Here is a 16,998-nt window from a genome sequence, read left to right as displayed (position 1 = left end):
CTTCTTCAACCTCCTTTCATTATCTTAATGGATGGTCCATCTTTCTTTCAAATATTGTGTGTGCATGCGTGTGCATATGCGTGTGGTGATGAACTGCACCATTTGCCCATTTTAATTATTTTGCTAGATCAAACCTGAGCATGTCATTGTTCAATAAATATCTTTGACTCAATCTTGTTCTTTAGCGGACTGTCAACCAGCGAGGCGAAAACCTTCCCAAAGAGTGCAATCTTTGGAAGGACATACGTACAGTATTTGTTTGTTTTGATGGATTCCAAATAACTTTAGACAAATGCCATCTTTGCTGACTCCACCATACTAGAGGATGTACAATGCTTTTAGTTGCTGAAACGGAAGGAAACTAACCTTGAAGCCTGACATGCTCTGAAAAAGTTCAGGTGGTGATGACACGGGTATTTATTCAACATTTAGCAGCTTGAAACTGCAAAAAGCTTTACCTTCAAGGTCCACAAAAACGATCCATATCAATATAATATTTTAGCAAGCCATCCCTAACCTTTGACAAGTTGTTGTCTACATCTTTCTTTACTACGAATTGGAAGGACAAATGATCTACTTTGATATTCCTTTGATGTTCCCCTAGCAATGAATTAATGTATCAGAAATATTATTTTCTTATCTAATTTGAGCAGCTAAATATGAGAGAATAACCCCTGCTGAAATCTTCCCATTCCTTGTGAATTTTAAGATACAGATAAATAGAGCAATTAACTAAGAGCCAGCCAGATATAAAATGACCACTCCCTTGCTTTCTATTACAGTTTACAGCAAAGATTTTGCAAGCAAAGCAGCTCCTACACCTACGTTAAAAAAAGAGAAGAAATTGTAGGCAATATCTAACTTGCAGAGATGGTCAGTAAGTAGTTTTCTTGGCACCTGTAAATCTCCTTGGCATCAAGCTTATGTTTAAGCTAATATTTGAAAGAGATATGTGCACTAAAGTGGGGTCTCGGATGACCATATGATGTGGCTAATTTCTGTTCATCATGATCGACATGTATACATCTGATAATCACAATCCTGTCCATCAGTAGTAAAGAGCTGGCTGCTGGGTCGCATGGCCTAGTGGTTCATTTAACTTTTTTTCCTATGCAGAAAAAGCTTCCTCCGAGCAGTACAAGTTCCATGCTTTGGATTTTATTTTTATTGATCATCCTTATTATTGTTTTGTATAGAAAACTATGAGTTGTCATGTCTTACAACCGAACAGATTGAATCAAAATAGGAAAATAAAAAAATGAAATGCAGATTAAATAAAGAGAGAGATGTAATCTGTTGAATATTATTTGGATGATGCTCATGTGTCTATATCAAATCCATCCAAATAACTCATATTAATTCATTTTTTAAAGAATATAATGGTTATCTATCACCACTCATATTAATATTTTTCATGCACCACCTTACTGTTTCATATGGCACAAGACAATTGGATCTGTTTATGGGAGCTATATTAGATGGATTATTTCATTCCCCTGGAGAACTTATATCATATACATCTTCTATTAACATTGCATCAAGCAAATAAAAAAATATTAATTATTTTTATAAGATCTAACTGATATTATATTAAACGAAAAATACTTGCTCCATGAGCTATATCTTAAGGAATTTATCTAATATCATTTATGGAGCATTTTTCATGTCAATTTCCTCAATCTTGCCAACAGAGAATACATATCAACATAGCATTTAATATTTTGTTTATGAAAAAATACATGCCCTGTTAGCTAAAAGCAAATAGTAGAAGGTTTGGTGGGCTTCATATTTTTATCATTCTAATTGAATTCTCCGAAATACTCTAAACTAATCTAAATAAAAATAAGATTTTTTTACGTGAATACCCTTTTAAAAATTTAAATTTATATGAATACACTTTTAAAATTTATATTTATTTCTGTACTTTTATAAAATATTGTTTCTGCACAAATGCCTCTAATGTAATGGTTCTTCTAACGCCATTAGTAAAAACCATAGTTATTTTAATTAAAAATAAAATAGAATTTTGAAATTATTTTTTTTGTCTTTCATCGTGATCGTCTTATAAATATTTCTTTTTATACTTATTATAAGTGTTTTAGTTATTTTAATTGAAAAACCATTAATTTTTTAACGATGTTAGATGGCGTGAGTATATATACAAAAATAAAAATTAAAAAAAAAAGTAGAAAAGCAAAACAAGTGTTTCATGCAAATACCAAATTTAGAAAAGTATTCATGCTAAATTTGATATTTAGGAAAGTATTTATGTAAAAAAATATAAAAATATTAATCATTGAAAATTTTGGCTACTGATAGCGCTTATTCTCGTTCTCTTTTTAATCCAATTAAATAAGCATCTCTCTCCCATTTCTCTTAGATAAGTCATATCTAAATAAATCAAAATATTATGAGAAATTCGGTAATTAGTATTTATTATTGCTCCTTTTTTAATTATTAAATAAGTATTTCCTTCTCAAACATTTCTCCCACGGAGTTACATCTATTCCTTTTAGACTACCTATTAATCATTGCAATTATTATTATTATTTTATTAATTACTGCTCCGTTGTAAATAGGGAATCCCGATTTTAATTAAATTAAATATATATATATGGTCAATGGTCAGGAGTCAAAGGCCGACAGCCCTGACCTTCTTACATGGAGAGAGAGAGAAGGAAATCCAATGCATTCCTACCTTTCAAGGAATCATAAAAAACCCATTCACATGCTGACACCTGTACAGCAAAGCAGCAAACAGCAATAGATTCAGTCGGTACACGAATTATTTCAATCAAAATACCTATTTGGCTTGGAGATCCTACAACAGCCATTGCACTAGATCCATAAATCCACGTCATGGAAAAGTCCCTCTTCAGTTATAAATAAATCTTGGTTTCCAGTTTCTCCTCGGCCACCAACCTCCACAGGCTCTGTTTTCTGTGCTCTCTCCTCCCCTCTCTTCTCCACCATTGGTTTTTTTTTTTTCGCTCCTTTCTCTAACAGCAACAGGCAAGGATGCGAGTCTCTCAGAAGTACTCTCCTTCTCAGATCTCTCTGCACACCACGAAGAAAGATTGCTGGTTGATCATCCATGGCAAGGTCTGCTTTTCTTCTCCCTTCTTCTTCTTTTTTTTTCCCCTTTTCTTGTTCTTTCTCTACTATAAGCCCCTTGGAGTTTAGAATATATGGGTTTTCTATTGTTTTCTAGCTAATTTATTTCTTTTTTTTTCTGATTTTTGTCATGCAGGTTTATGATGTGACCAACTTCTTGGAGGATCATCCTGGAGGGGATGATGTGCTCCTGCATGCCTCAGGTGTCTAACTTTTTTCTTGTCTTTTATTTTGTTTTTTGGACTACTCTTTCCTTATTATTATTATCTTCAACTCCTTAGTCCTAATTTTACTTTTTTTTATGTCCTTTATAATGTAAATAGACAAGATCCTATTGGTTTGATGCATATACACCTCTTCTTTCCTTTTTCTTTCCTTTTTTTTTTCTTTTCCAACACATCATTTCTTTGATGAGATTCTATTTTTGTTAGGAACAGCAGTCCAAACCAATGATCTATCCTTTTATTTCTATATGTTGTTTTCCAAGCAAAAAAAGTTGGCAAAATATTCAACTTACTTGGATTAGATAGACCAATAAGTTCATACAAACAGGACTGCATCCAAATATCTTGCACAATTCCTAATCTTTGTTTTGTTTGTATTGGAAATTGGAACATGGCGTGCTGCCGGGAATGTGAAGCCAATGGAGATGCATCTCAGAAGTTTGACGAGGTGGGACACAGCTCCACAGCCGCGAGCCTGATGGAGGGCTACTTGATCGGCGTCGTCGAGGGCTACGAAGGCACCGCCGGCGGTGGAGGAGGCCCAAAGCGCAAGGAAGCAGTCACGGCCAGGACCGTGCAGGGGAGGAAACCACCATCTTCCTCCAGCTTCTTGGATCTCGTCCTTCCTGTGCTTATCCTTGGTCTGGCCTTTGGCGCTTGGTATTACCTCAACTTTAACTCCAAGGCCAAGGCCTGAGACCTATCAAAGAGGCTCAGCTTTGGTTGGATGTTCATTCCTCAGTTGTTGAGTGGATGGAGAGTCATATGAAATAAAAAGGCCTTAAAGATGATATCTTTTTGGTGGACAGAGTGTTCCTAGTAGTGTATGTTTGTCGTCAGGCTCTGCCCATGTTTATGCTGAAACTTTGAATCAATTTGAAGAAATACATGTTGGAATTTGGAAGTGAACCCATTACATTAATCTCTTGTGGAAAGAGCTTATACTGATCACCTTTCTTCTGCAAATGTCCCATCTCTTCTATTCCCCCATGTTATCCTGATTGAAATCTATGTTAAGGAGTTTTACTGCTAACGAATGCATAGTTGACGCTAGCCTCCAACTAAAGGTGTTTATAAGATGCCACTGAGGTGGTAGCTTAGTGGAACTGAGTCTTACTTCCAACCCCGTGGTTCCGTGTCGATTAAATTGAGGAGATCGGATGCTCCCTGCTTGGACACGTGGACTGGAAGGGCTTATTGGTCTGCTGGTAGCCTCCGTGGTATTGGGGTGACGTACTCACATGCGGATGTTGATCCAGTGAGGGGAGCCCACAGGTCGGAGAGGGCACGCAAAAACTTGCAATCCGCATCGAATATTTTCTGGTGGAAGGGGGAGCCAGTGGAGGCTGCTATGCAGGTGGGTTCGTCCCTCTTCCTATTTTTTTTACCAAAAAAAAAGGAAAGGTGTTTATAAGATGGTATCTCCTTCATTTTCTTAGGGAAAACGTTGCTGTCTTTTGAGAGTGTGATGCAAGTAATCTTTGTTGGTTTACCAAACCTCCACCCATGTTTGTGCCAAAAGTAAGAAACTATCTGACGAAATTCATATTTGCAAGTAAACCCATTATACTAATCTCTCGTGGAAGTAGTTCATACACATCACTTTTCTTTATTACCCAGCTGCCATGAACCAATTCGATGTCACATATCTTAGATTGCCTCTATTATCTTGCTTCGAATCCTTGTCGAGGAGTTTTTATAAGAATGTAGCCAAGTCATCAAGAACACAAGAGAAGGAACGCAGAATTGTGAATTGATTGAACGAATCCAGTGCACTAGTCTCCACTTAAAGGACTTTATACTAATCACCTCGTTTGATTACACCATCAACATGAACCAATTCAATCTCATCATGTTGCCTCTTATTATCTCAATTCAAATCTTCGGGCGAGGACTGATCTAGAATTTAATTCATCATGGAGGCCAGAGCAGCAGAATGTCTTATGGTAGCCGGTGGAACCGGAGTGCAGAGAGCTGAAACGGGTTCGAGCCATTGAACTTGCACTTGGTTCTCTTCTCCTTCTTCCTCTTGAGCACAGTTTAGCATTTTCCGGTGCTAGGATCGAGCCAGAAACAGAAACCTTGCAGGTTTTGCTTTGAGGGTGGATTAATTGACCTCCAATTGGATGCTCAATGATCGTAGTGCTTGAAGATGGACCATGCCATTGTGTTCTACTGTTAGATAGCTCTGTCCATTGGAGCATTGTCCACGTAAGAAAGGAAACGTGTTCAGTGGGATAGAATTATAGTCAAAAGAGGCATGCTTGATTCAACACCAAGCATCCAAAAATTTGAAGATTATTTTGTGCACACTTCTGTTTGAATTTTAGGCCAAGTTGACACAGTTTCACTTTCTAAAGTTATGGTCAAGTCTTGGCTAGGCTGACATAACACAATGAAGACTAGATGGCATAAAGTTACGTTGTTGGCTGCTGAATTTAAAGTCATAAAAGGTATTGGTTACGAAGTCCAATCTTTTATATCATCAGCGAGGAGCCATGCGTGTAATACCCTCTGTGCTTCAAAAGGAGGAAAGGATGCAAAAGTTCTAGGTCTAAAAGGTTTCTTTTGCTTGTAAGGGTGGTAAGAAGACAAATTTATAGTGCAAATAGTTTTTCAGTTGTGTGCAATCAAATGCTTTCTGTTCATCTTGCATGCTTTGAAGGAAATGTGGTAAATTAGAACAAAATATGATACCAACACAGTCTAAATTGTAAATTACATCTTGTCTGAACATCGGTCTATCGATGTCTCTCATGTAGACTGTTGCGAACTTAAAGGGAGTAAGATCAATGTGCAATATAATCATGTTGACAAGGACATCAAGTTTAGATGTGGAAGCCAGAGGAAACGTGTTCAGTGAGACAGAATTATAGTCAAAAAAGACATCAGCAAGCATCCAAAAATTTGAAGATTATTTTGTGCACACTTCTGTTTGAATTTTAGGCCAAGTTGACACAGTTTCACTTTCTATAGTTATGGTCAAATCTTGGCTAGGCTGACATAACACAATGACGACTAGATAGCATAAAGTTTACGTTGTTGGTTGCTAAATTTAAGGTCATAAAAGGTACTGGTTACAAAGTCCGATCTTTAATATCATCAGCGAGGAATCATGCATGTAATACCTTCTGTGTTTCAAAAGGAGGAAAGGAGGCAAAAGTTCTAGGCCTTAAAGGTTTCTTTTGCTTGTAAGGGCGGTAAGAAGACAAATTTATAGTGCAAATAGTTTTTCAGTCGTGTGCAATCTTCTGTTCATCTTGCATGCTTTGAAGGAAAGGTGGTAAATTAGAACAAATTATGATACCAACCCAGTCTAAATTGTAAATTACATCTTGTTCGAACATCAGTCTATCGATGTGTCTCATGTAGACTGTTGCGAACTTAAAGGGAGTAAGATCAATGTGCAAGATAAGCATGTTGATAAGGATATCAAGTTTAGATATGGAAGCTGGAGGAAACGTGTTCAGTGAGACAGAATTATGGTCAAAAGAGGCATGCTTGATTCTAAACACAAAGCATCCAAAAATTTGAAGATTATTTTGTGCACACTTTTGTTTGAATTTTAGGCCAAGTTGACACAGTTTCAGTTTCTGTAGTTATGGTCAAATCTTGGCTAGGCTGACATAACACAATGAAGACTAGATGGCATAAAGTTTATGTTGTTGGTTACTGAATTTAAGGTCATAAAAGGTACTGATTAAGAAGTCCAATCTTTTATATCATCAGCAAGGAGCCATCAATGTAATACCCTCTGTGCTTCAAAAGAAGCAAAGGAGGCAAAAGTTCTAGGTCTAAAAGGTTTCTTTTGCTTCTAAGGGCAGTAAAAAGACAAATTTATAGTGCAAATAGTTGTTCAGTTGTGTGCAATCTTCTGTTCATTTTGCATGCTTTGAAGGAAAGGTGGTAAATTAGAACAAATTAGACTGTTTGAGTTGGCTTTGAAAGCTAAATGAAATAGTTGGCCTCGTGTTATCGTTGGTTGTACCTTTTAGTAGTATGACCGTGATATGTCCTAGATTTGGGGCGGGACACATGCTCATTCTTTTCATATGGTTTAAAGATGGGACCCACGCCAAATGGAAGAGAGTGCAACCACTAGACTAACAGTTTGCTCCCTTTACGTAGTATGCATGTATTTCTCCAAAAGAGTTGCATGTTTTCACTACCAGCGTCCTGAATTCAATTCAACTGACTTTTGAGTATTTTCACTACCAGCCTTCTGAATTCCATTCAACTGTCTTGGTTCTTTCATTACCAGTAAAATCTGAATTCAACTCAACTGATTTACGAAGCTTAGAAATCAATTAAAAGTTTAGAAATCATTTTCCATTTAACGGTATCAACTGAGTTTAGTGGTGCTTATTATGGTATCATTTAATTTTTTGAGAGTCCTTATTCTCAAAAAATAAGAAAAAAGTGGGGAAATCTAGTCAGATAAATAATTTTATTTGTACGGGACAAATCAAAGAACTGGTGCATCTTAAGATGGTAGCTGCAACAACTAAAGCTGATCCAGCGTGCACAAATGTGTGGTTGATCAATAATAGGTCTCCAAAAGGAGTAGTATCCCATTAGCCATCTCTATGTATTAGCTCAATTATGATACCAGACTCTTGCATCTAAACTCTAGACTCCACCTTTGTTTTGTTTGTTATTCACATAATAGTTGATTGCCATCAAATTATTTGAGGGGATGAAAGAGTCTGCCATGATCTCATTCTCCAGGAGGATGGCTAGGCGGCTAAGACAAATGGAATGATATCCCTCATTTTTTTGGTCATAGTCTTCCATTTGCCATTGCCTCTTTGTAATTTAATTGCTGAGATCAAAGACTATGACACAAAAGTTGAATGCAGCCAACAAACATCTGAAAACATGTCCCCTTCTTTGTTGAAGTCGTTGAAGATCGTCATCACACCATTGTTGAAAAGATTGAAGATGGGCAGATGGGATTAGCTAAGTTGTTGGAGTTTAGGCATTGATATCATTTACTTGGTGACTTTTTTTTCTAATGGAGTCACATTTGTGTTAGTTATGGACTGGAGGAGGGCATCAACTCATGTGCGAGTGGGTTAGGTGACCGAGAAAGGCTGGTGAAGCACTACGTACTCTCCCAGATGCCCGTCATACAAGCCTCAGGCTCACAAGTCACAGCAAACCACCTCCCATTAAAATAACAAGAAAAGATGGAGATGGTGATATAAACAATAGTATCGCATGCGTATGGGTGATATAGATTGGTTAAAAATAGGGGAAATACCTATTTGAGAATCAAGTTAGAGACTGTGTCTTCTTCTAGATGAGTAGTACTTGGGAACATGACCTTTAGGAGGTCCCAAGGTAAGGAACTTCTTACAAACATGTTAGAAATGAAACTAGAAAAAGATTCAATATTGAGAAAAAGAATAGAAAATTTTAATGTTGCCTTTTGATATTCTGTTTCGTATTCTCTTGAAAAATATCACAGAATTCCTTCATCTAGAAAAGTTGTATTATTGTAGGGAAACGAGGTATCAATTCTAGTGATAGACATCCATATATGGTTTAACTAATATGCATCTTTTTGAATGAAATAAATATGTATAACAAATATTAAAGTCTTCTCTACATTTTTCATTCTAGACAAACGTCTTTTATAATGGGACGAGCCATAGGTTTTTCTAATCTATAAAATCGGGTAAACTTATTTTTATGAAAAAACTATTTTTGTATCTTCTTCTTTTAAAATCTCCAACTAAATATAAAGTATTTTTTTTATTTTTTTTGTTGACTATACTTTTCTCCCACCACTTTCCTCAATCCAAATATATCCTAGGTGTAACAAATGTCCATCCAAATACCCCCCATATTGATTTAAAATTTATAAGCACTTGCCATGGCTGATGTTGACACAAATATGTACAAGAAGTCATTCAAATTCGCATCAGGAGACCAAGCAACCTACTCCTCAAAAAGCCACACCAATCAAGTATTAATCTCAAGCCGGCATCCAAGCAATTGACCAAGTCAAGTCAAAGCTTGCTACAGTAAAATATCTGCAGATCTCTCTCCATACCTTACATATTAAGCACCACTGTTTCCAACGTCCCAAAACTTCTATTCTTCCCCCCTTGCATGCAAAAATGGAGGGGCTGATCCCCTTGGTCTATAGAGCCATCAAGAGGAAGAAGTCTGGACGTCACTACAAGTGTCCCTCCTCAGGTGCAGCGCTCTCCAACAACGCCGAATTCAATGCCAATGGCCAAATGTTCATGACCCCTCCGCCAGATTACCACAAATATATCTCTTCGGGCACTGAAGCGTTCGAGATGATCACTGAATTCAATACCAGTGTCCATGTGTTCATGACGCCTCTGCCAGAGAAACTTGGAGGTTCAGTGAAGGACATAACATTCATCAGAGGCTCCGGAATTCCCTTGTGAGTCCTTGTCGCTGGAGAAATCTATCGAACCACTTCGTTTAAGGAAATGTTACAGGTAACGAGCCTTCGCATTTTCGCTTGCGTCGCAGGAGGCTGGAGCTTGGAATCGTATGGGGAATATGAGAGGAAGGAGATGATGGTATGTTCCAAGAAGTTTGGTCTTTTGGTGTTGACTTGTGATGTAAGTGTCAAGAGTGTTCTCTACGTAGTTGATGCAAGCAAAGAAGAATTTTTCATTTCATTTAATGTTTTTAGTGTAGAAGCTTGTGCCTTGCAAGGAAGGTTGGTAAAGATAGCTCTATAAGAAAGAAATTCTTTCTTTTCCACCAAAAAGAGATTATTCTTTTGGTGCAACTGCATAGGCAAACTTAAGATCGCAGGAGCTTGGATGCTCCACTTTAGCTAAGGACAGTAGGATAGGATTGGTTATACCTGTTCTGCATTTGATAGGCTGTATACCAGTATCATTCTCCTGTTATTTGATAGGCTGTATACCAGTATCACTCTCCTATTAGGCATGTTTCTATATGGCCCACATGGTTTAGTTGTTAGATGACTTTGGGTAGTTGTTAACTACCCAATAAATTCATGATCCTTAAGAAATTTTGCATTTCTAGCTTCAATAATTCTTAGAGTATGTGAAGGACGATAAAACCTATATCCTTTAGAATTAACTGCATAGCCAATAAAAAAAACCATTTATTGTTCTTGCATCTAGTTTCTTTATGTGTGGATTATAAACCCTCACTTCAATTGGACAATCCCATATGTGTAAATGTCTTAAACTTGATTTTCATCCATTCCATATTTCAAAAGGTGTGGTAGGAACAACCTTAGATGAAACCCTATTTAAGATATACATAGCAGTTTTTAATTCTTCACTCCACAAGGATAAAGGTAAACTAGAATTGCTTATCATGCTCCTAACCATGTTCATAAGTGTGTGGTTTCTCATTTCAGCTACACCATTTTGTTGTGGTGTACCTGTCATCGAGTATTGGACAATAATGCCCTCTCCTTCAAGGAACTTTGCAAATGGACCCGGTACTTGTCCCCTTTTTTATGTACCTTCCATAATATTCTCCACTGCTATCTGATCTTACAATTTTTATTTTTTTTTCCTTTTGTTTCTCTATCTTTGCTTTGAAAATCTTAAATGCATCAAGTGCTTCTACTCTATCAAATAAAAGATAGAGATACATGTATCTGGAATGGTCATTAATAAACGAAATAAAATATTTCTGACCATTTAGACATGGGGTAGAAAATGATCCACAGATATTTGTGTGTATGATCTCTAGAAGCTCGATACTCCTTTGGGCACCTTTAGTGGTCTTGTTGGTCTGTTTTTCTTTTATGCAGTCTGTACAAGTACCACAGTTCGTGAAGTCAAGAGCCTTTAGGACACTATCGTCTGCTAACTTTTTAACTTTCATTATAGAGATATGTCCCAATCTCATATGCCAAAGTTTAGAGGAGGATTCATTAATAATACCATGTTTAATGCCAACTTTATTGTCATGCAGGGTTAGAAGACTAAACTCATAAGTAGGGTCTAATTCAAATTTAAATAAATTATCAACTAAAATTCTAGAATCGACAATATTCTCGTCTTTCAAAAGATCCACAAGTGAACCATGAAAATTAAATTCAAAACCAATACAAGTCAGTCTTGAAGCATAAACCATATTTCTAGAAAATGACAGAATATAAAAGGTATTTACAAGGTCTAACTGAAAACCAGATTTTAAAATTAATCTATAAGTCCCCACTGCTTTCATATGTGAACGCATCCGGTTTTCTAAATAGATGCCTTATTCACTACCTACTAGTTTCCTCAGGTTTAGAAAATTCTACACATTATTAGCAATGTAAATTGTAGTAGCTGAATCAATCCACTAGATAGATTATCAGGAACTTCAATAAAACAAGATTCATAACATACAAATGTGAGATTACCTTTCTTTTCGAGCCATTTCTTATACTTGGTACAGTCTTTTTTAAATGCCTTTTTCTTGTAGAAGTGGCATTTATCCTTATTGCCATCCCGCTTCATTTGCATACTTGGTTTCTTTTTCCAAGGAACACCTTCACCTTTCTTAGCATTTTCTTTAGCACGATTTACATAATGAACACTCTCAGGTGTCTCATGCTTCAACCTCTCCACTTCTTACACACACATGGTCAATAGTTCATTAATTGACCATTTTTCCTTATGTGGTTTATAAAATATTTTAAACGGTCCATATTCTGCAGGGAGAGAGTTGAGAATGAAATGCATTAAAAATGATTCAAAAATATCAACTTCTAGAGACCTCAATTGAGCAGCAATATCCCTCATTTTCATAATGTGCTCTCGCACACTTCTGCTTTTGTCATGTGTCATGCCCAAAAGCTTCTTCTTTAGGATGTTGGCTAATGCTTTATCAGAGCTTACAAATTGTTCCTCAATTGCTTTCATATAGGCTCTGACCTTATTGCATTCTAGGATTGAACCCCTAATACTCTTACTCACATGGGACTTAATGAGTATGAGACTTAAGCAATTAGATCTCTCTCACCGCTCATAAGTAGCCCTCTCATTTGGCATACTTGATTCCATGGGAACATATAGTTCATCCTCTAGGAGAGCCAAATCCAAATTCATACACCCCAGAGTCAAGAATATTTTATTCTTCCGGTTAGAATAATTATCATCCAATAACATTGGAATACGAGAAGAATCATTAAGAAAACAGTAGTAGAAATAATTGCAATAACCAAAGACAAATATACATTAATGCTATAAAAAATAAACTTAATTTAAATTAACCAATTGTTAAAATCAATATTAAATTCTAAACTTTCCTGTAGGTAGTGGTTGCAAACATGCATAGAATTTACATAATTCTTCATTAATAAGATTAGCAAACACAAACATCAAAACGAAATATTCCATACCTGTAGGCCTAGAAAAATTTCTATTTTGATATCTAGTTTACTATATTATTCCAATTAATGCACTAAAATGGCTACCTTCCTGTAGAGTCGAGTAACCATGCTATTAAATAATCACTTGTCCGTATGCGACTAAAATTCACTATACATCATAATGACTTAAGATGTTGTGCTACTCCTAAGCCTATGATGTCTCAAAATGTTATATTAAATAAATTATCAACTTATCCAAATGTTGATAAAATAAAGTAAACAAATTAATCATGTAGCATTCAAAACACACATGCTGTTACATGTAGGTCCCTGCTATCCTTAACTGTAAACTAAACTTTATAAACAGATCCCCAGAAATTATTCACAGGTCCCTGTCTTCTTTATTTGTTACATTGATCCTTATGGTTCCTGTTAAACCCAAGCCAGATTGGTTCACACAAACCGCAATCAAATTAAATCAAATAATGTGTCTATCTCAGTTTAAATCAAATAATGTGTCTACCAGATTGGTTCACAGGTCCACTTGGTTTAGTTGTTGGATGACTTTGGGTGGTAGGTAACTACCCACTAAATATAGGTATGCCTAGGATAATTTATTTGATGGAAGAAAACTAACAAGGTCTTGGTTATCTGATAAGAGTTCCTAGCCTAGTCTATTTATAAGCCTGTGATATCCATCAGTCTTATGGCCTTTATGGAGGCATAAATTAGAAGATTCCTTCTTCTTCAAGTCTTTTGTGGATGATTCTAATCAAATACTAGAACAATTATGTCTGGAGGTACATCTCACCAATATCATCTCTGCATAAAATTATTTTGCTTGAAGTAGTTTCTTGCATCTCAACCATATTGTCCAGGGTATATGTATCCGGCCTGTTGCCTATGCAGAACAGGAAATGGATATCCTAGCAGCGTCTATATCCAAACACCCTTGAAGCTTTGAATGTTTGACATATGACATCCAGATTAACAAGGGCCGTGGGAATGGTGTCCTCTCTGTCCCCACTTTATGACCATATTCTCTGAATATTCTATCCTTGTATAAGATAATAGGACTGTGTGGTGCTTTTTATGTAACCAAAAACTTTTCACTAGGGACAGTTCAATTTAGGTCGATACTTTCAACTCGTTTTCCTCGCTCTTCTACTTACCCCTTTGGTGATCATATGCTTCAAATATACTATCCTTGTGTAGGATAAGAATCATAAGATAATGAGAACTATGGGTTGCACTAGTTCAGAAAGTCCTTGTTTAATTTACTTGGATACTTAGACTTGGCCTAGGATTAGGAAAGTCCTCAATTGGGCTTGGACTCTATGAGGGGCTGCGGCCCAACTGTGCCATAGCAACATTGGATAAGTCCAGCCCGGCCGTGGCCTCGGATTGCAAGAGACAACCCTCCCTTAGCCCAGCCCAATGTACTGGCACAGTAAGCCAGCAGGACATACTCTATTAAGTGGTACAAATCAGCAAAGAATATTTCGTTAATCTGAGAAATCCTATGTCTAATCACAACTATATAACACTCAAAGCTTCTTGATTAATCCATATTTCAATGCTAGATTTAAGGCGCAACCAGTATCTGGCATCATTACCTGATCCAATGTTGCATTGAAGACGGTGTACAAATATATATACCATGTTACATAATATATATGCTATCAAGCTCACAAATGGTTGAACCAAGATATACTTATCTCAGCCGTGAAATGTAGTCTGATACTAGAAAAACAAGTCTAACTATCATTCTAAAACCAAAATTAATAATTGTAGAACTTAAAGCTATCAAAAGAATAATCAGGGAAAAAAGCTGTAGAACAATCGAGGATTAGGGACAATCTGTTGGTACTTCCCTGACTGGAGATTGTTGTGGCTTCAAAACAAGTCCATGGCTTCAGATGTTATCGCAGTGTCTTAGGATTTTCAGAATTGTTGCAGCCAAAGTACTGTTGGAGTCCTTGACATGGTCATATGACCAGTTTAGGGCTCAGTGGATTCCTGCATTAACGTTAATTGAATTGAGAATGTTTATCGGGTAAATTGATAGGAAAACAAATCCCAAGACAGGGAAGCTCAGTGGATTAAATTGTTCTAATAGTGTTTACTTACCTGAACATCCAAGTTAAAAAAAAGGGGGAAAGCCCGGTGCACAAAGTTTCTGTAATTGCATGATCTAGGAAGGGTTACATTACATCCTTACCCTCACGAGAAGAGAAAAACAAACAAACAAAAAAAAAACTCTCTCCATGTTTTGAACCTATGACCTCCACGTTACGTGTAAACAAACCCCTCTTTTTTTTCGCTTAAAATAGGTGCATCATACAGTACGTTTGTGAATACACCCAATAAGATCAAAATACAGTAACTCACGAAGTGCCAAAGGCAACTCCCCCTCCCCCGACCAAAGGGCATACCCCGAATGGTGGGCCACGTAAGCAGCTACCCAATCGGCTGCCCCGTTGGCCTCCCTGAATACATGTTTGGCCTGGATGGCCATCCCATCTCTCATCATCACCACAATATCGCGGATCAAGGGGTGGTCAGTGCCCTCACCCCTCAACCCCCTCTAAATCCACCCGATGACAGTGGCCGAGTCACCCTCCAACATAATCGAGCTGGCCCGCAACACAGTCCGTGCATGACGAAGGCCTGCCCAGGCTGCCCACAGCTCTGCTCCGGAGACCGATGTATCAAACAACTGGCAGCCACCTGCGGCTACCGCCCTAGCGTGCGAGTTCCGTATGACAAAACCTGCACCGCCACGCGTGCCGCTATCCAAAACCGACCCATCGAAGTTGACCTTGAGGAAGCTCGGGGGTGGGGGCTCTCAGGTGAAAAACACTATCCGAGGAGCTGCCGAAGCAAGAGGGGAACTCCAGGTGTCCCAAGCTGTCAAAGATCTGTCTATAGGTAGGGTATGCCTGATCTCTCTGTGGCCTGTGCCCGAGCAAGCTCTGCCACAAACCTCGGTGACATCCTGCGCTCGCCAAGAGTACGAGCGTTCCTAGCCAACCAAATCTGATATGCTGTGCAAGTCGCTCTGATACCCTCCTCGCGAGTCTGTGAACTGGCTAACCACTGTCGTATCACCCTGAGAAACTGTAGTCGCGCACTCCGCGCTCCCTGCGGGATCCCAGTCCACTGCCATGTCGCCCTCGCCCATGTACACTGGAAGAGCACATGGTCCACTGACTCCTCAGCTCCACACGTCTCACACTCTACCGGGACCCCCCAGCCACGCCTGCTCAGCTCTGCTCTCGTCGGAAGGCGGTCCCAGCATATCTTCCATAGGAAGAGAGCTACCCTCGGGTGAAGACCCGACCTCCAAGACCAGGTGCAGTCCGGCCCCGGCTCGTGCTCCGCCTGAATAATGCGGGAGAGATCTCCTAATCTGACACTGGCCCGGCTCGAGGTGCCCCACACCTTGACGTCCGGCCCCCCACATCCGGGTAACGGAAGGGACCGAATCCTTGCAACTAGGTGTGCCCCAAACACCAACCTGAGTCTGGCCTCATCCCACTCTGCCCCTCCTGGGACTAGGAGGTCACACACCCGTAGCCCTTCCACTGCCTCGGTGTCAACCATAGTCGGCCAGCAACTCAGGGGAAGGGAATCCACCCATGAATCGCCGGTCACATCAATACTCCGGCCGTCTCCAATCAAACACCTGGTATGCGCCAATACAGATGGCATGTACCTCCTGATCTCGCGCCACATGAAGGAGACTCGACGCCCCCCCCCCCCCCCCGCCGCCGCCACTGAAACCCCCCGACCATATCTAGCTGCCATCACCTGACTCCAGAGGCCATGTGGCTCTAACAAGAACCGAGCCGCGTGCCGAGCAAGGAACGCCTCGCGCCTCACTATGAGGGACTGCACCCCCAAGCCACCCTCGCCGGTAGGAAGGCACACCTGCTCCCATGCCACCAGGTGCACTCTGTGACCTCCACCGTATGACCCCCACAAGAAGCTCTGAAGAAGGCGCTCGATTCTCAACAGAATCGTCTTCGGAACCACTGTGTTGGCCATAAGATACACCGGTATGGATCCCAGCACCGCTCTAACCAGTGTCACTCTCCCCATCATGGATAGGGAGGACGCCCTCCATCCCTCTAACCTGCTCTGGACTCGCTGCACCAAACCCGAGCACTCCGCCACCCGTAGCCTCCGGCCAGTAATAGGAACACCTAGGTAGGTGAGCGCCCCCTCCTGCTCTGGTATCTGCAGTATCCCTCTGATCTCCTGTCTGACTCTGCTCTCCGTGCTGGGGCTGAAAGAAATGGTAGACTTAAGCAAATTCACTCT

At 39.1% G+C, this 16,998-nt stretch overlaps 1 protein-coding gene across 1 annotated transcript; it reads left to right on the top strand.

Moving 5' to 3' along the window:
- The first annotated feature begins 2,899 nt into the window (after positions 1 to 2,899).
- Positions 2,900 to 4,685, top strand: LOC103701595 (cytochrome B5-like). Its single transcript, XM_008783718.5, has 3 exons — positions 2,900 to 3,102; positions 3,251 to 3,317; positions 3,755 to 4,685. The coding sequence occupies exons 1-3, from the start codon at positions 3,019 to 3,021 to the stop codon at positions 4,033 to 4,035; spliced, it is 432 nt and encodes a 143-aa protein (XP_008781940.1). The 5' UTR covers positions 2,900 to 3,018; the 3' UTR covers positions 4,036 to 4,685.
- Positions 4,686 to 16,998: the final 12,313 nt, after the last annotated feature.

This window comes from Phoenix dactylifera, chromosome 13 (genome assembly GCF_051530095.1).
Source record: "Phoenix dactylifera cultivar Ajwa chromosome 13, Ajwa_hap1_PhDact_Kaust_v1.1, whole genome shotgun sequence".
Classification (NCBI taxonomy): domain Eukaryota; kingdom Viridiplantae; phylum Streptophyta; class Magnoliopsida; order Arecales; family Arecaceae; genus Phoenix; species Phoenix dactylifera.
Note: the sequence above shows the minus strand (reverse complement) of the source record. Positions and strands in the feature narration are given on the sequence as shown.